General features: G+C 43.2%; 1 protein-coding gene and 1 pseudogene across 1 annotated transcript in view; one reads left to right on the forward strand and one right to left on the reverse strand.

Moving 5' to 3' along the window:
* The window catches only part of FAM186A (family with sequence similarity 186 member A), a 70,406-nt gene that overhangs the window by 32,838 nt on the left and 10,761 nt on the right, over positions 1-26,807 (reverse strand). Inside the window, exons 2-3 of the mRNA XM_054445584.1 lie at positions 3,148-3,367; positions 768-938 (exon numbers count right to left, since the gene is read on the reverse strand). Of these exons, the coding sequence (XP_054301559.1) occupies positions 768-938; positions 3,148-3,367 (391 nt within the window). The remainder of the gene's footprint in view (positions 1-767; positions 939-3,147; positions 3,368-26,807) is intronic.
* Positions 5,671-6,101, forward strand: LOC129010920 (large ribosomal subunit protein uL24-like; annotated as a pseudogene).

Below are 26,807 nucleotides of genomic sequence, written 5' to 3' on the forward strand. Positions count from 1 at the left end.
GCGTGGTGACGCATGCCTGTAATCCCAGCTACTAGGGAGGCTGAGGCAGGAGAATTGCTTGAACCCGGGAGGTGGAGGTTGCAGTGAGCTGAGATCACGCCACTGCACTCCAGCCTGGGCAACAAGAGCGAAACTCCGTCTCAAAAAAAAAAAAAAAAAAAGACAGACAATAACAAGTGTTGTTGAGGAAATGGAGAAATTGGAACCTGCGTACATTGCTGATAAGAGTGTAAAATGGTACAGTCACTTTGGAAAACAGTTAAGAGTTTCTTTAAAAGTTAAACATAAACTTACCATATGTCCTAGCAATTCGACTCCCAGCTATCTACCCAAAAAAAATGGGTAAATAATGGCATTATTTATAAAAGCCCCAAATGGAAACAATTCATATGTATATCACCTGGTGAATGGGTAAACAAAATGTGGTATATCCAGACAACTGTGTAAACTAACAATGAAAAGAAATTACCAAAATGCCCTATAACATGGCTGAATTTCAAAAACATTATGCTAGTTGAAAGAAAATAGACAGAAAATACCGCATATAATATGATTCTGTTTGTGTGAAATATCCAGATAAAACAAATGTAGTGTGAGAGAAAATACATTAGTGACTGTGAAACCTGGAGGTGGAGGTTGCACTGAGCTGAGATCAGGCCACTGCACTCCAGCCTGGGTGATAGTGTGAGACTGAAAAAAAAAGTTGTTTCTTTAAGAAAAAGTCAAACTCCATCTACTCCAACTCCAAAATCATAAAGCACCCTTACATATTTTTTTCTTTTGTTTCTTCTTTTCATCGAGGAAAGATGTACTAAATCTGCTTAGTATCTTGACATTGTTCTCAATAGCTTTTAACGTGTCCGGTAACAACTCCATTTGTGCTATCCAGTGGTGGTGTTCATCAACATCCATTAGAGTCATCTCAGACAAAACAGCATCTTGAAGAGAGTAAAAAAAAAAAAAATCATTTTTGTGCAGAAAAATAAATAACTATAGCTACATAGGATTATAATATTGGGTAATTACTCAATATAGTAATATTGGGAAATATCGGTATCTCACACTTACTGCCATTCTGAGGTTTTTCTCTATGAAGAAATTAAAAAGGAAGAAACTTGGAATAGAAGGCTAAAAAGTAAGTCTTAGACATAAAGACATGAATCAGGTTAAAAAGTGTCTGTTTGGTTTGCTACCTAAAATGTGTGTGTGTGTGTTTTGTTTTGTTTTGTTTTGTTTTGAGACGGAGTCTTGCTCTGTAACCTAGGCTGGAGTGCAGTGGCGTAATCTCCACTCACTGCAACCTCTGCCTCCCGGGTTCAAGCGATTCTCCTGCCTCAGCCTCCCGAGTAGCTGGGATTACAGACATGTGCCACCATGCCCAGCTAATTTTTGTATTTTTAGTAAAGACGGGGTTTCACCATGTTGGCCAGGCTGGTCTTGAACTCCTGATCTCAGATGATCTGCCCGCCTCAGCCTCCCAAAGTGCTGGGATTACAGGCATGAGCCACCACACCCGGCCTATGTGTGTGTGTTTTAATATTGGAGATCTAAGCCCCAATTAACTCATTTGGCAAGTTATCCAGGTTTGGTTTTTTTTTTTTAAGAACGAGTCTGGCTCTGTCACCCAGGCTGGAGTGCAGTGGTGCGATCTCAGCTCAATGCAACTTCTACCTCCCAGGTTCAAGCGATTCTCCTGCCTCAGCCTCCCTAGTAGCTGGGACCAGAACTGTGTGCCACCACACCCAGCTGATTTTTGTATTTTTAGTAGAGATGGGGTTTCACCATGTTGGCCAGGCTGGTCTCAAACTCCTGACCTGGGGTGATCGGCCAGCCTCGGCCTCCCAAAGTGCTGGGATTACCAGCATGAGCCACTGCGCCCGGCCATTATCCAGTATTTATAACCCTCACTGCATGAAATTTCTAGCAACAAATAAAATTCCCTTTTTTGGTATTCTTAGTTTATTAATTCTTTTTGTTGTTGTTGTTGTTTTTGTTGTTGTTTTGGAGACAGTCTCACTCTGTCACACAGGCTGGAGTGCAGTGGCACGACCTTGGCTCACTGCAATCTCCACCTCCCGGGTTCAAACAGTTCTCCTGCCTCAGCCTCCTGAGTAGCTGGGAATAGAGGTGCATGCCGCCACACCCAGCTAATTTTTTGTATTTTAGTAGAGATGAGGTTTCACCGTGTTGCCCAGGCTGGTCTTGAACTCCTGAGCTCAGGCAATCCACCTGCCTCGGCCTCCCAAAGTGCTAGGATTACAGGTGTGAGCCACCGGACCTGGCCAGTTTATTCATTCTTTCATTCAACCAGTGTCTACTCTGACGTGTGCTAGTCTAGATGCCGTGGATACTTTAAGTAAAACAAGCTCCCTGACTTCATACTGCTTACCTTCTGGTGAAAGGAGAGAGAGAAAAGGTTAATTATATGGGAAGTCAGATACTAATGCTATAGACAAAAATAAAGAAAGGTAGGCTAGGCGCAGTGGCTCATGCCTGTAACCTCAGCACTTTGGGAAGCCAAGGCAGGTGGATCATTTGAGGTAGGAGTTCAAGACCAGCCTGGCCAACATGGTGAAACCCTGTCTCTACTAAAAATACAAAAATTAGCTGGGCGTGGTGCTGCAAGCCTCTGGTCCCATCTACTAGGGAGGCTGAGGCAGGAGAATCACTTGAGCCTGGGAGGCAGGAGTTGCTGTGAGCTGAGATCGCGCCACTGCACTCCAGTCTGGGTGACACAGTGAGACCCTGTCTCAAAAAAAAAAAAAAAAGAGTAAAGTGTAAGGAAAAGTGCCAGGTGTAGGGAATGGGGATGGTCAGAGAACATCTCATTTTAAAGTGGAATTTAAGCAGGGAATGAGCCGTGTGTCCATCTGGTGGAAGATGCTCCAGATAAGGGAATAGTATGCACAAAGAGACACTGCTGGCATGCTTTAAAAAAAGCAAGGAGGCCAGCATAGCTGGCACTAAGTGAATAAGCCTATATTTTTCCTATTTTATTCCTACTGGAATAGAGGATAACCATTCTCTGAATAACCTCCTTAGTCTTTTCTTCTTTAATCTGATTAATCCTTCAAAATTTACTTATATATTCTCTTCTCTTTTTCATTAACTTTATGGTTTTCCTCTGAACCGCTTCTGTAAACTTACTCCATTCTTCCAACCAGGCCAGAATGTTGGCAAGAGTCTTTTCTCTTATTTCAACAGTCTTAGCATAAGTAGCCATTTTCTCAAGAAAATTGGTTCTCTGTTTTGTCTTATGTTCTGTAAGGGAGACGTTCCTTTCAGAGGACGAGTTAAAAACAAGAGTATAGCGAGTCATTATCCGATGCACATTGTTCATTATTTCACTCAGCTGCATATCAATGTCCTGTCAGAATAAGAAAGGGGCATGTATTAATCTTCAGTTTGAAAAGAAGCTTTGGTCACCTTTCTTCTCAGAATGTCAGTGACAGTTAATTTAAAGCTATCCAATTAAAGTCCTGCTAATTCTAGCTTTTATTGTGAGTCTCAAATTTTCCCTCTTAAAAAAAATTCCTTTTTCTGCCGTCATCATCCTAGCAATGCTATGATATAATGGAAAGAGCACTGGGTTTGAAGCCATATCTGGATCTTAACTCTAGGTCTTTCATTAAAATGACTTTTAATAAATCACAGCATTTCTGAGCTCCCTCTGCCGCCTCTGTAAAATGATGGAGATACTAAATACACAGTTGATGTGAAGTGTATAAAATTTGTGAAAATGCTTTATAAGCTGTAGCTGCTAAAAATAAAAAAAAAAGAAAGAAAAAGAAAACAGAAAAAAATGCAAGTTGCTTCTTTTTTCCTTTCTTACCTGGAAAGCAGTTATCAGACTATGCCTCAAACATACTTTTCTTTCATTATCTCCTTCGCTCAAGAATCTTATCACTTATTAGCTGAGTACATTGAGTATATGGGGAAGAAAAAGAATTTTATCAGCAAATCTCTTTTCTTCACTCTATCCTAGAAATTTTTTATGGATGTAATTACTACCTCATATATGGCATTTGGAAATTTGTGAAATCATTTTTGGTTGTCATAATAATTGTGAGGGTGGACTACTGGCATTTAGTAGAGGGTACTAAGGAATGCTAGCCCACCCTACAGTGCAGTGGACAGTATCACACAGTGAAGAACTGTCTCAAATCCTGTGTGACTTTTGAATGTCTCACCGGAATTCATGTAGAAAAAAAAAACCTGTTTATAATTATCCAAGCCTTAAACCAAACTCCTTTTAAAATATAAACACAAGGCTGGGTGCGGTGGCTCACGCCTGTAATCCCAGCACTTTGGGAGGCTGAGGAGGGCAGATCGCAAGGTCAGGAGATCGAGACCATCCTGGCCAACACGGTGAAACCCCGTCTCTCCTAAAAAAAAATACAAAAAATTAGCCGGGCATGGTGATGGGCGCCTGTAGTCCCAGCTACTGCGGAGGCTGAGGCAGGAGAATGGCGTGAACCCGGGAGGTGGAGCTTGCGGTGAGCCGAGATCGCGCCACTGCACTCCAGCCTGGGCGACAGAGCGGGACACTGTCCAAAAATAAATAAATAAATAAATAAATTAATTAATTAATTAATTAAAAATAAAAATAAAAATAAAATAAAATAAAATATAAACACAGACCAAGAGCAGTGTCTCACGCCTGTAATCCAAGTGCTTTGGGAGACCAAAGTGGGAGGATCTCTGGAAGCCAGGCATTCAAGACCAGCCTGGGTGACAAAGTGAGATCCAGCCTCTTAAAAAAAATTTTTTTTTGGCCAGGCATGGTGGCTCTGGCCTGTAATCCCAGCACTCTGGGAGGCCGAGGTGGGTGGATCACCTGAGGTCAGGAGTTCGAGACCAGCCTGGCCAACATGGTGAAACCCCGTCTTTACTAAAAATACAAAAAATAACCAGGCATTGTGGTGGATGCCTGTAATTCTAGCTACTCAGGAAGCTGAGGCAAGAGAATGTCTTGAACCCAGGAGGTAAAGGTTGCAGTGAGCCGAGATCGCGCCATTGCACTCCAGCCTGGGCAACAAGAATGAAACTCCGTCTCAAAAAAAAAAAAAAAAAAAATTAACACAAAGTGTTTTTTGCCCAATTTAATGATACACTGCAATTTCCAGGAATACAAATACTACGTAAATCAATAAAAAAAGCTCTTTAAAATTTCTCCAGGGAAATTTCGCCATTCTGGAACACCACAGTACCAACAGCAATGCACTAGTGATAATAGTATTTAGTGCCAGTACAGTAAAACTGAATTTGTATCAGCCTCCATTTATATCTTTCATATTTATTTTAATTTTATGTATCGATGCAAGCCTCTGTCTACTTCTAGTGAAGTTTGACCTAGGATTTACACACTGAAATGCATGTTATTATAAATTGCTTTCCTTTTACTTATACTCACACATATTAATTTTTAAAGTATAGGTAGTTTAACTATGAATATCATTTTAGAGGAATAAAGAAAATGTTAAAAATATTTTTTAAAGGCACAGTAAATCTGACAGTTAAGAGCCACTGGTTCACCCCTTCCAACTTTATTATTCTTTCATTTTGGCTTTCAGACAAACTGAACTTTCTCTACAGTCCTTATAATAAGAGTAAGATGAGTGTGTAGTTCTCTTCCCTTTTTCGGCCATCTCCAAAGCCAGGGTGGCCAAAATGAAGTTCAATCCCTTTGTGACTTCCGACCGAAGCAAGAATCACAAAAGGCATTTCAATGCACCTTCCCACATTCACAGGAAGATTATGTCTTCCCCTCTTTCCAAAGAGCTGAGACAGAAGTACAACATGCGATCCATGCCCATCTGAAAGAATGATGAAGTTCAGTTGTATGAGGACGCCATAAAGGTCAGCAAATTGGCAAAGTAGTCCAGGTTTACAGGAAGAAATATATTATCTACATTGAACGGGTGCAGTGGGAAAAGGCTAATGGCACAACTGTCCATGTGGGCCCTCGCCCCAGCAAGGTGGTTATCACTAGGCTAAAACTGGAGAAAGATCACAAAAAGATCCTTGAACAGAAAGCCAAATCTCACCAAGTAGGAAAGGAAAAGAGCAAATACAAGGAAGAGACAATTGAGAAGATGTAGGAATAAAGTAATCTTACATACGAGCTTTGATTAAAACGAAACAAAAAAAAAAGAGTAAGATTTGGATTTTGCCAAATCATCATGCAAAATGAGTATTCTGATGTTAGGTGTATTTGCTGTTACAGCAAATAATAATTTAAGTCAGGAACACAGGTGAGCCAAGGCAAAGTTTGCTAAGCCAAATGATGAAGAATAACATTACAAGCTAACACATAGCACAGTGAACAAAGAAAAGATACTACCAACTCCTCATAAATTCTCCCAGAAAGTGAAGAGGAAGAAACACTTCCCAACTCTCCTTTGAGGCCAACGTATATCGAAGACAGACAAAGGCACTACAAAATAAGAAAACTAAATACAAACATGCCTGATGTATATTGATACAGAAAACCTTAGCAAAATACTAGCGAACAGAATTCAACAGCACATTAAAAGGATTATACACCACAATCAAGTAAGATTTATTTCTGGAATGCAAGGATGGTTAAATATATGTAAATCAATCAATGCAATGTGCCGAATTAACAGAATGACCAAAAAAAAAAAAAAAAAACAACCCATGTGATCATCACAATTGATGCAGAAAAACCATTTGACAAAATTTAACACCCTTTCATTATTAAAAAAAAAAAAAATACACAAGAGGCTGGGCACAGTAGCTCATGCCTGTAATCTCAGCACTTTGAGAGGCCAAGGAAGAAGTTTCACTTGAGTCCAGGAATTCGAGACCAGCCTGAGCAACATGGTGAAACCCTGGCTCTACAAAACATAAAAAATATCAGCCAGGTATGGTGGTGTGTGCTTATAGTTACAGCTAGTCAGGAGGCTGAGGTGGGAGGATTGCTTGAACCTGGGAGGTCAAGGCTGCAGTAAGCCATGATTATGCCACTGCACTCCAGCCTTGGTGACAGAGTGAGCCCCTGTCTTAACACAAACAAAAAACACACACAAAAGAAACTAGAAAACTTCTTCAACATAATAAAGGCCATATATGAAAAGCCCACAGGTTATAATATACTCAATAGTGAAAGACTGAAGGCTTTTCCTCCAAGATTAGGAACAAGGCAAGGATGCCCACTTTCACCATCTATCTAACCTGGTATCGGAAGTCCTAGACAATTAGGCAAGAAAAAGAAATAAAGTCCGGGCACGGTGGCTCACGCCTGTAATCCCAGCACTTTGGGAGGCCGAGGCGGGTGGATCATGAGGTCAGGAGATCGAGACCATCCTGGCTAACACAGTGAAACCCCATCTCTACTAAAAATACAAAAAAATAGCCGGGCGTGGTGGCAGGCGCCTGTAGTCCCAGCTACTCGGGAGGCTGAGGCAGGAGAATGGCATGAACCTGAGAGGTGGAGCTTGCATGAGCCGAGATCGTGCCACTGCACTCCAGCCTGGGTGACAGAGCGAGACTCCATCTCAAAAAAAAAAAGAAATAAATAAAAGGCACACAATCTGGAAAGGAAAAAGTAAAATTATCTCTGTTCACAGATAACATGATCTTAAATTGTAGAAACCCTACATATGTAGAAAACTCTATATATGTAGAAAGCCCTAAGGATTACCCTCTGTGTGCGTGTGCGCGCACACACACACACACACACACACAAACACACTATTAGAATAATAAATTCAGCAAAGTTGCAGGGTAAAAAATACATACAAATCAGTCACTTTGCTGAGTACAGTAACACTGAGCAATATGAAAAAGAAATTAATAAAACAATGCCATTTATAATAGCATCAAAAATAATAATATATTTAGAAATCGCAGCTCATGCCTGTAATCCCAGCACTTTGGAAGGCCGAGGCGGGTGGATCACCTGAGTTTGGGAGTTCAAGACCAGCCTGGCCAACATGGTGAAACCCTGTCTCTATAAAAATACAAAAATTATTCAGGTATGATGGTGGGTGCTTGTAATCCCCGCTACTCGGGAGGCTGAGGTGGGAGAATCACTTGAACCTGGGAGGCAGAGGTTGCAGTGAGCTGAGATCAGCCACTACACTCCAGCCTGGGTAACAGAGAGAGACTCTGTCTCAAAAATAATAATATTGAGAGGCCGAGACAGGCGGATCACTTGAGGTCAGGAGTTCATGACAAGCCTGGCCAACATGGTGAAACCCCATCTTAACTAAAAATACAAAAATTAGCCGGCATGGTGGTGGGCATTTGTAATCCCAGCTACTCAGGAGGCTGAGGCAGGAGAATTGCTTCACCTGGGAGGTGGATCTTGCAGTGAGCCACGATCACGCCACTGCACTCCAGCCTGGGCAACAGAGCAAGACTCTGTCTCAAAAATAAATAAATAAATAAATAAATATTTTAAATAATAATAATAAATTTAGAAATAAACTTACCCAAGGAGGTAAAAGACTTGTTTTCACTACAAAATGTTACTGAGAGAAATTAAAGAAAACACAAGTAAATGGAAAGATATCACATGTTTATGGATTGGAATATTTAATATTGTTAAGATGTCAATACTACCCAAACCAATCTACAGATTAATGCAGTCCCTATCAAAATCCCAATGGCTTTTTTTTCTTTTGCAGCAATAGAAAAATTCATCCTAAAATTTACATCTCAAGGGATGTAATGTAATGTAATCTCAAGGGAATCTCAAGGGATCCTGAATGGCTGAAACAATCTTGAAAAAGAATAACAAAGTTGGAGATCCCACATTTTCTGATTTCAAACTTATTCCAAAGCTACGTTAATCAAAATAATGTGGTACAGGCATAACGACAGACATATAACCTGATGGAATAGAATAGAGAGCCTATAAATAAACACCAAGTTAACAGTATGTGTATAGTATAGTATATTCATAGCATAAGGTCAAATTATTTTCCGTAAGGATTCTAAGGCCATCCAATGAGGAAAGGACAGTCTTTTTTAAAAAAAAAAACAACACACAAATGTTGGTGGGAAAACTGAATACCTACACACGAAAGAATGAAGTTGGATCCTTATCTTATATCATATAAAAAATTAAACTCAAAATAGATTAAAGACCTAACACTTATAAAACACTTAGAAGAAAACATAGGAGAAAGGCTTCATGGCACTGGATTTGGCAATGATTTCTTGGACATGACACAAAATCACATGCAATAAAAGTAAAAATAGATAAATGGGCTGGGCACGGTGGCTCACTCCTGTAATCCCAGCACTCTGGGAGGCTGAGGCAGGCAGATTACGAGGTCAGGAGATCGAGACCATCCTGGCTAACATGGTGAAATCCCATCTCTACTAAAAATACAAAAAAAATTAGCCAGGCATGGTGGTGGGCACCTGTAGACCCAACTACTCGGGAGGCTGAGGCAGGAGAATTACTAGAACCTGGGAGGCAGAGGTTGCAGTGAGCTGAGATCGAGCCACTGCACTCCAGCCTCAGCCTGGGCGACAGAGCGAGACTCCGTCTCAAAAAAAAAAAAAAAAAAAAAGATAAATGGGCTATATCAAAGTTAAAAACATTTGTTTGTCAAAGGACAAAAATCAACAGATTGAAAAGTCAGCCTAGGAAATGGGAGAAAATATTTGCAAATTGTATATCCACTAAGGGTTAATATCCACAATATATAAATAACTTGTACAAACTCAATGTCAAAAAAAAAAAAAAAAAAAAACAAATAGGCTGTGTACTGGTGGCTCACCCCTGTAATCCCAGGACTTCGGGAGGCTGAGGTGGACAGATCAGTTGAAGTCAGTAGTTTGAGACCAGCCTGGCCAACATTGTGAAATCCCGTCCCTACTAAAAATGCAAAAATTAGGCTGGGTGCAGTGGCTCACGCCTGTAATCCCAGCACTTTGGGAGGCCAAGGAGGGCGGATCACGAGGTCAGGAGATCGAGGCCATCCTGACTAACACAGTGAAACCCCGTCTCTACTAAAAATACAAAAAATTAGCTGGGCGTGGTGGCAGGCGCCTGTAGTCCCAGCTACTTGGGAGGCTGAGGCAGGAGAATGGCGTGAACCCGGGAGGCGGACCTTGCAGTGAGCAGAGATCGCACCACTGCACCCCAGCCTGGGTGACAGAGCGAGACTCCATCTCAAAAAAAGAAAAAAAAAAATGCAAAAATTAGCCAGGCATGGTGGCACACTCCTGTAATCCCAGTTACTCGGGTGGCTGAGGCACAAAAATCACTTGAGCCTGGGAGGTAGAGGTTGCAGTGAGCCAAGATGGTGCCACTGCATTCCATCCTAGGTGACAGAGTGACACTCCATACCCCCAAAAAAACAAAAACAAAAACCCAAATAAACCAGTTTTAAAATGGGCAAAGGATCCAAAAAAGATATACAAATGGCCCAAAAATATATGAAAATATGTTCAACATAACTAGTAATTAGGAAAATGTAAATCAAAACCACAATGATATACTACTTCATACCCATTAAGATGGCTACTATGAAAAAAACAGAAAATAACAAGTGTGGGTGAGGCTGTGCAAAATTGGAACCCTGTGCACTGTTGGTAGGAACGTAATATTGTGCAGCTGCTATAGAGGAAAGGATGACAGTTCCTCCAGATATTAAAAATAGTATCACCATATGATCTAGCAATTGTTCTCTGTATATCCAAAAGAATTATAAGCAGGGTCCCTAAGAAATATTTGTACACTCATGCTCATAGTGTCGTTATTCACAATAACCAAGAGGTAGAAGTAACTCAAGTGTCCATTGACAGATACATGGATAAACAAAATGTGGTATATATTTATATATATACACAATGGAGGCCAGGCACAGTGACTCATGCTTGTAATCCCGGCACTTTGGGAGGCTGAGGTGGGCAGGTCACTTGAGGTCAGGAGTTTGAGACCACGTTGGCCAACATGATGAAACCTCATGTTGCACTAAAAAATATAAAAATTAGCCAGGCATGGTGGCGGGTGACTGTAATCCCAGCTACTTGGGAGACTGAGGCAGGAGAATCGCTTGAACCCAGGAGATGGAGGTTACAGTGAGCCAAGATTGCACCACAGCACTCCAGCCTGAGCAACAGAGACTTCATCTCAAAAAAATAAAATTTAATTCAATTTAATTTTTTTTTTTTTTTTGGCAGAATCTCACTCTGTCACCTAGGCTAGAGTGCAGTGGCATGATCTCGGCTCACTGCAAACCCCACCTCAGGGTTCAAGTGATTCTCCTGCCTCAGCCTCCAGAGTAGCTGGGGTTACAGGTGCCTGCCACCACGCCCAGCTAATTTTTGTATTTTTTAGTAGAGACGGGTTTTCACCATCTTGGCCAGGCTGGTCTTGAACTTCTGACTTCATGATCCATCTGCCTCTGCCTCCCAAAGTGCTACGATTACAGGCGTGAGCCACCATGCCCGGCCAACTTAATTTAATTTTAAAATATACATAATAGAATGTTATTCAGCCTTAAAATAGAAGGATATTTTGACATACACTACAATGTGGATGAACCTTGAACAGACTATGCTAAGTGAATAAGCCAGTCATAAAAAGACAAATACTTTATGATTCCACTTAAATGAGGTATCTAGAATAGTTGAATTCATAGAAACTAAGTACAGTTTTGGTTTTCAGGGGATAAGGAGAAAGGGAAATGGATATTGTTGTTTAATGGATATAGAACTTCAGTTTTGAAAGGTGAAATAGTTCTGACTTTAGTTGCAAAATAATGTATAGCAATATATATTCACACTTAAAACGATTGTACTATATACTTAAAAATAATTAAGGCAGTAAATTTTATGTATATTTTACCACAATTAATTTTTTTTTTGAGACGGAGTTTCGCTCTTATTGCCCAGGTTGGAGTGCAATGGCATGATCTTGGCTCACCACAACATCCGCCTCCTGGGTTCAATCCATTCTCCTGCCTCAGCCTCCCAAGTAGCTGGGATTACAGGCATGCGCCACAATACCCAGTTAATTTTGTATTTTTAGTAGAGATGGGGTTTCACCTTGTTGGTCAGGCTGGTCTCAAATTCCTAACCTCAGGTGATCCGCCTGCCTTGGCCTCCCAAAGTGCTGGGATTACAGGTGTGAGCCATCGTGGCTGGCCCAATTAATTTTTTTTAATTTAAAAAGGAATAATCAAACGTTAAGTGATGGAAATATTGGAATCAGAAAAAGAGGTGATGGAGTTGTAGCAAATCTAACTTAAGTCAAGAACACAGGAGACGGGAGACAAAGTTGGCCAACCAAGTGATAAAGAATAACATCACAACTAACACATAGTATGGTGGTTAAGAAATAAATACGCCGGGTGCAGTGGCTCAAGCCTGTAATCCCAGCACTTTGGGAGGCCGAGGAGGGTGGATCATGAGGTCAGGCGTTCAAGACCAGCCTGGGCAACATAGTGAAACCCCGTCTCTACTAAAAATACAAAAAGTTAGCTGGGCATGGTGGTGGGCACCTGTAATCCCAGCTACTTGGGAGGCTGAGACAGGAGAATCGCTTGAACCTGAGAGGCAGAGGTTGCAGTGAGCCAAGATTGTGCCACTGCATGCCAACCCAGGCGACAGTGTGAGACTCTGTCTCCAAAAAAAAAAAAAGAAAAGAAATAATACTAGGCCGGGCGCGGTGGTTCACACCTGTAATCCCAGCACTTTGAGAGACCAAGGCAGGTGGGTCACTTGAGGTCAGGAGTTGGAGACCAACCTGCCCAAGATGGTGAAACCCCGTCTCTACTAAAAATACAAAAAATTAGCTGGGCATAGTGGTAGGCGCCTGTAATCCCATGTACTTGGGAGTATGAGGCAGAGAATTGCTTGAACCCGGGAGGCGGAGGTTACTGTGAGCCGAGATGGTGCCACTGCATTCCAGTCTCCTGGGTGACAGAGCAAGACTCTGTCTTAAAAAAAAAAAAAAAGAAAAAAGAAAGAAAGGAAGAAAGAAAGAAAGAAGGAAGGAAGGAAGAGAGAGAGGGAGAGAAAGAAGGAAAGAAAGAAAGAAAGACAGAAGAGAGAGAGAAAGAAAGAAGGAAAGAAAGAAAGAAGAAAGAAAGAAAGAAAGAAAGAAAGAAAGAAAGAAAGAAAGAAAGAAAGAAAGAAAGAAAAAGAAAAAAGAAAGAAAGAAAAAAAGAAAAAAAGAAAGAAAGAAAAACTAGGCTGGGCAGTGGTGGCTCCTACCTGTAATCCCAGCACTTTGGGAGGCCGAGGTGGGCCTATCACGAGGTCAGGAATTCAAGACCAGCCTGGCCCACATAGTGAAACCCCGTCTCTACTGAAAATGCAAAAATTAGCCGGGTGTGGTGGCATGCACCTGTAGTCCCAGCTTCTTGGTAGGCTGAGGCAGGATAATTGCTCAAACCCGGCAGGCAGAGGTTGCAGTGAGCCGAGACCACACCATTGCACTCCAGCCTGGGTGACAGAGTAAGACTCCATCTCAAAAAAACAAAACAGAAAAAGAAATAATACTAATTGCTCACAAACTTTTCCAAAAAGTTGAAGAGGAAGGAGCAATTCCTGACTCATTCTTTGATGTCAGCGTTACCCTGATATCAAAATCAGACAGATATAAAAGAGGAAAACTACAAACCAATATCCCTCACCTCATGAAAATAGTCACAAAAAATGCTTCATAAGATTTTCAAAAATTCTGGGACAGATAGGTGCCAATAAAATAAAATAGAAAATAGAAACAAATAATATCCTTTAAAAATAGTATCATGAACAAGTGGGGTTTACCTTGGTATGCAAGGCTGATTCAAAATTTGATAATTTCTAAATGTAACTCACTATGTCGACGGATTAAAGAACCATTTATTGCCTCGGTATATACAGAAAAAGAAGTTGACAAAATTCAACATTCATTCATGATTTCTAAAAGAAGCTCGATAATAAATGAGGAATAGAGGGTAATTTCCTCAACCTGATAAAGAGCATTTACAAAACATTTACAGCTAGCATCATACTTAATGGTGAAAGTCTTAAATGCTCTAAAGGTTCTGTTCTAATCACTTCTGCTCAACATTGGATAAATGCCCTAACCAATTCAATAAGGTCAAAAAAAGAAATATAAGAAAATGGATTGGAAAGAGAGAAGCAACATGGTTTCTATTTACAACAAAAAGTTTGTCCATGTAAAAACTCCCAAAGAATTTACCAAAGAGGCCAGGAGCAGTGTCTCACACCTGTAATCCCAGCACTTTGGGAGGCCAAGGCTGGCAGGTCACTTGAGTCCAGAAGTTCAGGACCAGACTGGCCAACATGACGAAACTCCCTTTCTACCAAAAATACAAAAATTAGCCGGGCGTGGTGGCATGTGCCTGTAGTCCCATCTACCTGGGAGGCTGAGGCATGAGAATCGCTTGAACCCAGGAGGCAGAGGTTGCAGTGAGCCAAGATTGCTTCACTGCACTCCAGCCTGGGCCACAGAGTGACACTCCATCTCAAAAAATAAATAAATAAATACAAATAAAATAAAACAAACCAAAAACCATTTATTTACACTAGCGATATACAATTACAAATTGAAATTTGGCCGAGTGCGGTGGCTCATGCCTGTAATCCCAGCAATTTGGGAGGCCAAGGCGGGTGGATCACCTGAGGTCAGGAGTTTGAGACCAGCCTGGCCAACATCGTGAAACCCTGTCTTGACTAAAAATACAAAAAATTAGCCAGACATGTTGGCACACACCTATAATCCCAGCTACTTAGGAGGCTGAGGCAAAAGAATCGCTTGAACCCGGGAGGCAGAGGTTGCAGCGAGCCGAGATTGTACCATTGCACTCCAGCCTGGGCAACAAAAGCAAAGCTCTGTCTCAAAAAAAAAAGTAGCCAGGTATGGTGGTGCATACCTGTAATCTCAGCTACTCAGGAGGCTGAGGCAGGAGAATCGCCTGAACCTGGGAGGCAGAGATTGCAGTGAGCCGAGATTGTGCCACTGCACTCCAGCCTGGGCGACAGAGGGAGACTCCGTCTCAAAAAAAAAAAAAGAAAAAGAAAAAGAAAAAGAAATTGAAATTTAATAAAGCAGTGTCACAGGATCCTATGGGTGTCACTTTGCCGGCCAGAAACCTCTGTGGCCAGCGACGCCTCTGCTTGCGTTTTGCTCATGCCCACTGGGCTCATTCCACCTACTAGGCCCAGCAGGCTGCCCTCAGATCATGATACCGGCCCGGATCCCATGCCTGCCAAGGGTGAGCCAGGCATGGAGTAGCGAGGGGTGTGTGAGCAAGCAAGTGCAGGGTCTGGCCACTGTGCACCCCCGCTGTAGCAGCAGGGCAGGCATCTCCAGGTGCTGGCACAAGCACTGGCTCTGGGAGAGGCTGTGGCTGGACCAGACATACCACAAGCAGGTTCTGCTGCAGGCACCAGTGTCTGGATGAGGGAAACTCAGTGGTGCCCAAAAGTTCAGAGGTCTGGGCCCTCAGAAGGATCACCACTTTTCACTCACACAGTCCGGGGGCATGTCACAACCTGTAGCTCAGTCAGCCAGCTGGGGATGTGTTACAGCTCTTTTAGCTCCCGCTATTCAGTCCCAAGTTCCTGTCTCATGTCTAGGAAGAATGAGGTTACATGGACAACTGAAGGGTGAGCAAGGTGGAGAGGAGCTTTACTGAGCAACAGAACACCTCTCAGCAGAGAGGATACCTGAAGTGAGTAGCTCCTATCCGTAGGAAAGTCATCCCAACGAGGGTAGAGGAGACTTGAAGCAGGTAGCTGCTATCCAAAGGCAGGTAGGCCTGATGAGTATAGGCCACTCAAAGTGGATAGCTTCTGTCTGCAGGCAGGTAGTCCCCAGGAGTCTCTGAGTCTGGCTAAGTCTGGGGTTTTTATGGGCTCAAAAGGGAGGAAGTGTATGCTGACTGGTCCATGAGCAGCCATGGTGGGCCTGGTAAAAGTACCATCTGATTGGCCGAAAGGCATCAAGGAAGTTCTCACTCTGGTCCTGGACTCCACCCTAAACTGGCAATGTGGGTCGAATCTCCTTTTACCTCTATCTCTCTCTCTCTTTCCTTTTTTTTTTTTTTCAGACAAGGTCTTATCCTGTTGCCCAGGCTGGAGTTCAGTGATGCAGTCATAGCTCACTGCAGCCTAGGACTCCTGGGCTCAAGAGATCCTTCCACCTTCACCTCCCAAGTAGCTGGGACTACAGACGAGTGCCACCACGGTCAGCTAATTATTTTTTTATTTTTATTTTTTTTAGAGATGGGATCTCACTGTGTTACTCAAGCTGGTCTGAAACTCCTGGGCTCAAATGATCCTCCCACCTCAGCCTCCTGAGTGCTTGGGATTATAGGCATGAGCCACTGCACCCAGCAGAACTGTGTTTAAAGATGCACAATTTAAAGGGGCAATCTTCTGGAAGTGGAAAAAACACAAGGTTGGAAGAAACACCATTTGGCAATTAGGTAGTAAAAAGGGGGAAAAAAGAGAACTACAATCATTAGGACAGTATGGTATTGGTGTAATGACGGACAAATACATGAATGGAATAGAATAGAGTGTTTAGAAAAGGGCTCACATATATGTGGTCAATTAATTTTTGACAGAGGTGCAAATGCAACTCAGTAGAGAAAGGACAGTCTTTAACAAGTGGTGTTCAAATAATTGAATATCCACAAACCAGAAGTGAAAAACAAGATATTATTCATATCTTGCACAATATTTCAAAAATTTAGTCAAATGAATCTATGAGCTAAATATAAAATTTAACACTATAAAACTTCTAGAAGAAAACATGGGAGAAAATACTTACGACCTTGGGTTAAGGCAATGATTTCTTTGATATGATAACAAAGGCACAACCAATGAAAGTACAACACAAGGCCAGGCACAGTGGCTCACGCCTGTAATCCTAGCACTTTGGGAGGCCGAGGCAGGTGGATCACCTGAGGTCAGGAGTTGGAGACCAGCCTAGCCAACATGGTGAAACCCTGTCTCTACTAAAAATACAAAAATTAGCCGGGCATGGTGGCTGGCACCTATAATCCCAGCTACTTGGAAGGCTGAGGAAAGAGAATTGCTTGAACCCGGTGGGGGCAGAAGTTTCAGTGAGCCAAGATCGCTCCACTTCACTCCAGCCTGGGCAAAAGAGCAAAACTCCATCTCAAAAAAAAAAAAAAAAAAAAAAAGAAAGAAAGTACAACATGATATATTAGATTTCACAAAAATGTAAGACTTCTGCAATATGAAAGATACTGTTAAGAAAATGAAAAGTCGGCGAGGCGAGGTGGCTCATGCCTGCTCATCCCTGCATTTTGGGCGGCCAAGGCGGGTGGATCACCTGAAGTCGGGAGTTCGAGACCAGGCTGACCAACATGGAAAAACCCTGTCTCTACTAAAAATACAAAATTAGCCGGCATGGTGGCCACATGCCTGTAATCCCAGCTACTCTGGAGGCTGAGGTAAGAGACTTGAACCGGGAGGCGGAGGTTGCAGTGAGCCGAGATTGCGACATTGCACTCCAGCCTCGGCAACAAAAGCGAAACTCCATCTCAAAAAAAAAAGAAAATGAAGTCAGCCGAGCACGGTGGCTCATGCTTGCGGTGGCTCACGGAGGCCGAGGTGGGTGGATCACGAGGTCAGAAGTTCAAGACCAGCCTGGCCAAGATGGTGAAACCCTGTCTCTACTAAAAAGTACAAAAATTAGCCGGGTGCAGTGGCAGGTGCCTGTAATCCCAGCTACTCGGGAGGCTGAGGCAGGAGAATCGTTTGAACCCCAGGGGCAGAGGAAACAGTGAGCCGAGATTGCACCACTGCACTCCAGCCGGGGTGACAGAGTGAGACTCCATCTCAAAATATATATATGCATATATGTAAATTGTATATATACACACACACACACATATATATACACACACACATATATATATATAATTAAATTTAAAAAAAAGAAAATGAAAAGTCAAGCCACAGTCTGGGAATAAATATTTACAAATCATATCACTAGTGGGAATACAAATTGGCACAACTATTCTGGAAGAAAATGTGTCAGTGCTTAAAAGAACTTCAGGTACACTTAAATTTTAACCCAGCAATCCGATTTCTAGGAATATACCTTGGAGGCACACCTTCAACCATATGAAAATGTCTATGTATAAGGTTACTTTCTGCAGCATTGTTTGTAATTATGAAGTATTGGAAATAACTTAAATGTCCATACATAGGAAAGTGGTTGAATTAACTATGGTATAACTGCACAATGGATTATTTAAAAGAATAAAGAAGGCTGGGTGCAGTGGCTCACGCCTGTTATCCCAGCACTTTGAGAGGCTGAGGCAGGCGGATCACCTTAGGTTAGGAGTTTGAGACCAGCCTGGCCAACATGATGAAATCCCATCTCTACTAAAAATACAAAAATTGGGCTGGGCACGGTGGCTCACCCCTGTAATCCCAGCACTTTGGGAGGCCGAGGTGGGTGGATCATAAGGTCAGGAGATCGAGACCATCCTGGCTAACGTGGTGAAACCCCGTCTCTACTAAAAATACAAAAAATTAGCCAAATGTGGCGGTGGGCGCCTGTAGTCCCAGCTACTCGGGAGGCTGAGGCAGGAGAATGGCGTGAACCCAGGAGGCAGAGCTTGCAGTGAGCCAAGATGGTGCCACTGGACTCCAGCCTGGGCGACAGAGCGAGACTCCGTCTCAAAATAAATAAATTAATTAATTAAAAATACAAAAATTAGCTGGGCGTGGTAGTGCACACCTGTAGTCCCAGCTACTTGGGAGGCTGAGACACAAGAATTTTTTGAACCTGGGAGGTGGAGGTTGCAGTGAGCCGAGATTACGCCACTGCACTCCAGCCTGGGTGACAGAGCGGGATTCCATCTCAAAAAAACAAAACAAAACAAAAAGTATAAAGATCTCTATGAACTGATATGAAGTAATCTCCAAGACAGATAGTAAGTTAAAAAAAAAGTAAAGCACAGCCGGGCGTGGTGGCTCATGCCTGTAATCCCAGCACTTTGGGAGGCCAAGGGGGGGTGGATTGTGAGGTCAGGAGTTCTAGACCAGCCTGGCCAATATGGTGAAACCCCGTTTCTACCAAAAATACAAAAATTAGCTGGGTGTGGTGGTGCGTGCCTGTAGTCCCAGCTGCTCGGGAGACTGAGGCAGGAGAATTGCTTTAACCCAGGAGGCGGAGGTTGCAGTGAGCCGAGATAGTGCCACGGCACTCCAGCCTGGTCAACAGAGCGAGACTCCCTCTCAAAAAAAAAAGGAAAGAAAAAAGAGGGGAAAAAAAAACAACAAAAAAAAAACTAAAGCACAGGCCAGGCTCAGTGGCTGATGCCTGTAATCCCAGCACTTTGGGAGACCAAGACACGTGGATCACCTGAGGTCAGGAGTTAGAGACCAGCCTGATCAACATGGAGAAACCCCATCTCTATTAAAAATACAAAAGTAGCCGGGCGTAGTGGAGCATGCCTGTAATCCCAGCTACTTGGGAGGCTGAGGCAGGAGAATCGCTTGAACCCGGGAGGCAGAGGTTGCAGTGAGCCAAGATCGTGCCATTGCACTCCAGCCTGGGCAACAAAAGCAAAATTCCGTCTCAAAAAAAAAAAAAAAGTAAAACACAAAAGAATATAGCTATTGTGTTACCCTTCATGTAAGAAAAAATGAGATATGAAAAACTATGTATGAATCTACTCATTTGTGCAAAATAAATACAAGAGGGATAAGCCAGAGGCTAGAGAGATTGGTTACATATAGGGTGTATGTGGGGAAAAGGTGGAAAGAAAGAAGGAATGACAATAGGGTAGCAAAGATAAGAAAGGAGTGACATTTTTCTGCATATAGCTCTGACTTTTATCAGCACAGTAACGTTTCACATACCTTTCATATACTCAATAATAAACTGTTAAAACCAACCTGTATTTGGGCTGACCCAAAATGGAATACGAATACTAACGATTGAAATTAAGTGTATACAAATGAATAACATAACTTCACTTAGAAGAAAATAAATAGGTAGCAACTTTGAAAACAGTATATTGAGTGGACAATGTAAGGTTAAAATAAAACAATGGTACATAAATGCAGTATTACTTAGTAAATGTGCTTCTTATATGCTTATGGATTAGTAATTCTGAAATTACATTATGTGTGTACTGGAAATCAACTAATAAATTTATTGTATATAATAAGAACTGGTGTTGGCCGGGTGCGGTGGCTCACGTCTGTAATCCCTGCACTTTGGGAGGCTGAGGCTGGTGGATCACCTGAGGTCAGGAGTTTGAGACCGGCCTGGCCAACATGATGAAACCCTGTCTCTACTAAAAATACAAAATAAAAAATTAAAAAATTAGCTGGGCATGCTGGTGCGCGCCTGTAATCCCAGCTACTCAGGAGGCTGAGGCAGGAGAATCGCTTGAACCTGGGAGGTGGAGGTTGCAGTGAGCTGAGATCATGCCACTGCACTCCAGCCTGGGCAACAGAGTGAGACTCTGTCTAACAAACAAAAGAACTAGTGTCATGGGATCTTTGGGGTGTCGCTTTTCTGGCCAGAAACCCCTGTGGCCAACTTTTGCCCAAGTTTTGCTCAGGCCCACTGGGCTCATTTCGCCCATTCAGCATTGCAGGCTGCACTCAGCTCATGCTACTGGCCTGGATCCCATGCCTGCCAAGGGTGAGCCAGGCGTGGAGTGGCGAGGGGTATGTGAGCAAGTGAGCATGGAGCCCGGCCACTGTGCACAGCCAGGCATGCCACCTGTGGCAGGGTGGGCATCTCCAGGAACAGGCACAGGCGCTGACTCCCTGTGAGGCTGTGGCTGGACCAGGCATACTGCAAGCAGCTTCCACAGCTAGCACTGGGCAATGTGGTGGCACCCAGAAGCTTGGAGACACCAGGAACCACAGAGCCCCAAAGAGGGTGTTGCAGCCCTGGCTTAGGGAGTTTCTAGGTCTGGGCTCCCTGAAGGGCCACAGCTCTTCTCTCTTTCTCTCTTCTTTCCTTCTCTCTACTCTCCTTCTGGTCACCTGCAACATGGCAAGCAAGGGGGGTGTTTCAGCCCTGTTTGTGTTACAGCTCTTTCAGTTCCACCATTCGGCAGGTCCCAAGTTCTTGTCTTGCATTCAGAAAGAATGAGCTATGCAGACAAGTGGAGGGTTAGCAAGGCGAAGAGGTGCTTTATTGAGTGACAGAACAGCTCAGAGGAGACCCTCAGTGGGTAGCTCCTCTCCACAGGTAGCTCATCCCGATAAGTGTCCAGCTGTCAGCAGAGAGGAGACCCACAGTGGGTAGCAGTGGGCCAAGGTTGCACCACTGCACTCCAGCCTGGGCAACAGAGCAAGATTCCGTCTCAAAAAAAAATTGATTAATTAATTAATTAAATGTAATGAAGAGATGGAAAGATATTCTGTGTAAATGGAAACCAAAAAAGAACAGGAGCAGCTATACTTACATAACCGAACATAAACTTTAAGTCAAAAACTAATAGAGCCAGGTAGGTTTACATGCTTGTAATCTTGGAACTTTGGGAGGCCAAGGTGGGAAGATCACTTGAGGACAGGAGTTTGAGACCAGCCTGGGCAATATTGCAAGACCCTGTCTCTACAAAAAATTAAAAAATTAGCCAGCATGGTGGCTTGTACCTGTAGTTCCAGCTACTGAAGGGGCTGAGGTGGGAGAATCACTTGAGCCCAGGAAGTTAAGACTGCTGTGAGCCATGATCGTGCCACTGCACTCCAGCGTGGCTGACAAGGAGAAAACCATCCAGGTCAAAGGGCACCACATATGAAGCAAACAGAAATCAAGTATCCCCTTTTGAGCAGGGAGTGGGGAAGAAGTGCTTGGAAAGTTGGTGATTTGGGGTTAGTCCCTAAAAACCACTTTAGGGTTTATCTGCTCTGTTCACCCTCTGGAGAAGGTGGACACTGGTCAGTTAACAGATGACATGTTACTTGATGAGCAGTCACTTGATGCCCATGGCTTTTGTTTTAAAGACACATACACATATTGTGCCACTGCACTCCAGCCTGGGTGACAAGAGCAAAACTCCAACTCAAAAAGAAAAAGACACACTCTTGTCCACACATGCTTAGAGATACGAGTGGGTTGGTCAACTTAAGCATGTTACTGGCAGAGGGGGTATTGGGGTTATTTTCTAGGGAGAATAGCATGTCACTTCAGCATGCTTTTTAATATATTAATTTAAAAAATACATATATATGGCCAGGCACAATGGCTCACGTCTGTAATACCAGCACTTTGGGAGGCTGAAGTGAGCAGATCACTTGAGGTCAGGAGTTCAAGACCAGCCTGGCCAACATGGTGGAACCTTTCTCTACTAAAAGTACAAAAATTAGCCAGGTGTGGTGGCTCACACCTGTAATCCCAGCTATGCAGGAGGCTGAGGCAGGAGAATCACTTGAACCCGGGAGGTAGAGGTTGCAGTGAGCTGAGATCGTGCCACTGCACTCCAGCCTGGGCAACAGAGCAAGACTCTGTCTCAAAAAATAAAATTAAATAAATAAATAAGTAAATAAATAAATAAATAAATAGCAAAACAGAAGTTTAGATTTTAATAAAATTTGTAGGGTTTCCAAGTAATTTTTACAGAATTTACTTGTTTGCTTCAACTGTCTCCTTCTACCTCTGCTCTTGAAGGAGATGAGGACAGGCCTGGATTTAAAATACTTGTAGTTTTGTATCCTAACATCTCTTTGATCCCTTTCTTTTAAGACTGCTGAGGAGTTATTTTTTTCTTTTATAGTAAGAAACAAGGTCGGGCATAGTGGCTCATGCCTATAATCCCAGAACTCTGAATGGCCAAGGCTGGTGGAATTCAAGACCAGCCTGGACAACATGGAGAAACCCCATCTCTACAAAAATACAAAAAGAAAAACAACAACAACAACAAAACAAAAAACAATAGCCCCCAGTGTGGTGGCATATGCCTGTGATCTCAGCTACTCTGGAGGCTAAGGTGGGAGGATCACTTGAGCCTGGGAGGTGATGGTTGCAGTGACCTGAGATTGCAGCCACTGCACACCAGCCTGGGTGACAGAGCAAGACTCCGTCTAAAAAAAAAAAAAAAAGAGAAAGAAAAGAAATGGCTGGGAGCGGTGGCTCATGCCTATAACCTGTAATCCCAGCACTTTGGGAGGCCGAAGTGGGTGGATCATGAAGTCAGGAGTCTGAGACCAGCCTGGCCAACATGGTGAAACCCCGTCTCTACTAAAAATACGAAAAATTAGCTGGGCGTGGTGGTGCACACCTGTAGTCCCAGCAACTTGGGAGGCTGAGGCAGAAGAATCACTAGAACCCAGGAGGCAGAAGTTGCAGTGAGCCAAGATCACGCCACTGAACTCCAGCCTGGGCAACAGAGTGAGAATTTGTCTCAAAAAAGAAAAAAAAGAAAGAAACAAACAAACCCCACCTTCATCCCTACATTCCCCCTACTGGTCTATGATTGTTTTTCTGTTGGCTGCAGCAGGCTGGCTGTGGTTTTTCTCTTGCCATGACAACTTCTAATTGCCATGTACAGTATGTTCAAAGTCAGGTCACTCCTCATTGTAAGCAAACTATGTAACTGCCCAGAGCAGCACATATAAACCAGCCTAATGTAAAAAAGAAAGAAATAGGCCGGGCATGGTGGCTCACGCCTGTAATCCCAGCACTTTGGGAGGCCGAGGCAGGCAGATCACAAGGTCAGGAAATCGAGACCATATTGGCTAACATGGTGAGACCCCATCTCTACTAAAAATACAAAAATTAGCCAGGCGTGGTGGCACATGCCTGTAGTCCCAGCTACTCAGGAGGCTGAGGCAGGAGAATTGCTTGAACCCAGGATGTGGAAGTTGCAGTGAGTTGAGATCACACCACTGCACTCCAGCCTGGGCGACAAGTGAGACTCTGTCTCAAAAAAAAAAAAAAGAAAGAAAGAAATCCTAAGATATGTATAAAGGCCAGGTGTGGTGGCTCACACCTGGAATCCCAGCATTTTGAAAGGCCAAGGTGAAAAGGTTACTTGAGGCCAGAGTTCAAGACCAGCCCGGGCAACATAGGAGACCCTGTCTCTACAAAAATAAAAATAAAAAAATCAACTGGGTGTGGTAGTCCTCGATGCTCGGCAAGCTGAGGCTGGAGGATCCCTTGAGCCCAGGAGTCCAAGGTTTCATTGAGCTATTATTGTACCACTGCATTAGCCTGGGTGACAGAGCCAGACCATGTTTCTAAACAAAAATAAATAAATACACTAAAACATGTATGGAGCCATAACAGACCCTGAATATCCAAAGCAATCTTGAGTAAAAAGAACAAAGCAGGAGGCATCACTGTACCTGATTTCAAAATCCAATACAAAGCCATAATAATCAAAACAGCATGGTACTAGCATAAAAACAGATACACTAGGCCAATGGAACAGAGTAGAGGGCCCTGAAATAAATCCACACATTTCACAGTCGATTGATTTTCAGCAAAGATGCCAAAAACAATGTGGAAAGAAGAGTCAGTCTCTTCAATAAACAGTGTTAGAAAAACTGGATATCCACATACAGAAGAATGAAATTAGACTCTCAACTTACACCATATACAATAATCCACTCAAAATGGATTAGAGTTTTTGTTTTTTTTGAGACTGAGTCTTGCTCTATTGCCCAGGCTGGAGTGCATTGGCGCGATCTTGGCTCACTGCAAACTCTGCCTCCCAGGTTCAAGTGATTCTCCTGCCTCAGCCTCCCAAGTAGCTGGGATTTCAGGTGTCTGCCTCTATGCCGAGCTAATTTTTGTATTTTTCGTAGAGACGGAGTTTCGCCATGTTAGCTAGGCTGGTCTCGACCACCTGACCTCAGGTGATCCACCTGCCTTGGCCTCCCAAAGTGCTGGAATTACAGACATGAGCCACCATGCTCAGCCTGGATTAGATTTAAACATAAAATGTGAAATTATGGCCGGGCGTGGTGGCTCATGCCTGTAATCCCAGCACTTTGGGAGGCCGAGGTGGGTGGATCATGAGGTCAGGAGTTCAAGACCAGCCTGGCCAACATGGTGAAACCTTGTCTCTACTAAATATACAAAAATTAGCTGGGCGTGGTTGTATGCACCTGTAGTGTCAGCTACTCAGGAAGCTGAGGCAGGAGAATTGCTTGAACCTGGGAGGCAGAGGTTGCAGTGAGCTGAGATTACACCATAGCACTCCAGCCTGGGTGACAGAGCAAGACTCTGCCTCAAAAAAAAAAAAAAAAGAAAGAAAGAAAGTATAAAACTACTAGAAGGAAACAGGGGAAAAGTTCCATGACATTGTTCTAGACAATGATTTTTGTATATGGTTCCAAAAGTATAGGCAACAAAAGCAAAAATAGACAAATGGTATTACATCAAACTAAAAGGCTTCTTCATGATTTCACTCATATGTGGAATCTAAAGAAGTCAAATTACAGGCGGTGGCTCAGGCCTGTAATTCCAGCACTTTGGGAGGCCGAGGTGGGTGGATCACGAGATCGATCGAGACCATCCTGGCTAACACGGTGAAACCCCCGTCTCTACTAAAAATACAAAAAATTAGCCGGGCGTGGTGGCGGGCGCCTGTAGTCCCAGTTACTCAGGAGGCTGAGGCAGGAGAATTGCTTGAACCCGGGAGGTGGAGCTTGCAGTGAGTTGAGATCGCACCACTGCACTCCAGCCTGGGCGACAGAGCGAGACTCCATCTCAAAAAAAAAAAAAAGTCAAACTCATAGAAGCAGACAGTGTAGAACAGTGGTTAGCAGAGGCTGGGGATGGGCAGATTGTGGAGATGTTAGTCAAAGGATACAATTTTTCAGTTAGACAGGAGAAATAAGTTCAAGAGATTTATTATACATCATGATAACTATAGTTAATAACAATACATTGTATACTTGAAGATTGCTGAGAGGATATATTAGGTGTTCTCACCACAAAAAGAAATGTGAGGTGGCCTGGCAGGGTAGTTTACGCCTGTAATCCCAGCACTTTGGGAGGCCAAGGTGGGTGGATCACCTGAGGTCAGGAGATCGAGATCAGCCTGGCCAACATGGCGAAACCCTGTCTCTACTAAAAATACAACAATTAGCCAAACGTGGTGGCGCCCACCTGTAATCCCAGCTATAGGGAGGCAGGAGAATCACTTCAACCTGGGAGGTGGAGGTTGCAGTGAGCCGAGATCATGCCTGAGAGACAGAGTGAGATCCTGTCTCAAAAAACAAACAAACAAAGAAACAAACAAAAAAGATATTTGAGGAAATGCATGCATTAAGTAGTTGGATCTAGCCATTCTACAATGTATAAATATATCAAAACATAATGTTGTACACCACACATAAACAGTTTTGGTCAACTCAATATAGAAAAAGAACATTTTATCCGGGCTTATGCCTGTAATCTCAGCACTTTGGGAGGCTGAGGCAGGCAGATCACTTAATGTCAGGAGTTCAAGACCAGCCTGGCCAACATGGTGAAACCCCGTCTCTACTAAAAATACAAAAATTAGCCAGGCGTGGTGGCAGGCGCCTGTAGTCCCAGCTACTCAGGAGACTGAGGCAGCAGAATCACTTGAACCGGGCTGCAGTGAGCCGAGATTGCGCCACTGTACCCCAGCCTGGGTGACAAGAGCGAGACTCCATCTCAATAAAAAAGAAAGAAAGAAAAAGAACATTAATGAATTACGGCTATGTACAACAATGTGTATTGGCCGGGCGCGGTGGCTCACGCCTGTAATCCCAGCACTTTGGGAGGCCAAGGTGGGCGGATCACGAGGTCAGGAGATCGAGACCATCCTGACTAACACGGTGAAACCTTGTCTCTACGAAAAATAAAAATAAAAGAAAAT

The sequence above is a fragment of the Pongo pygmaeus genome, chromosome 10, assembly GCF_028885625.2.
Source record: "Pongo pygmaeus isolate AG05252 chromosome 10, NHGRI_mPonPyg2-v2.0_pri, whole genome shotgun sequence".
Taxonomy (NCBI): Eukaryota; Metazoa; Chordata; class Mammalia; order Primates; family Hominidae; genus Pongo; species Pongo pygmaeus.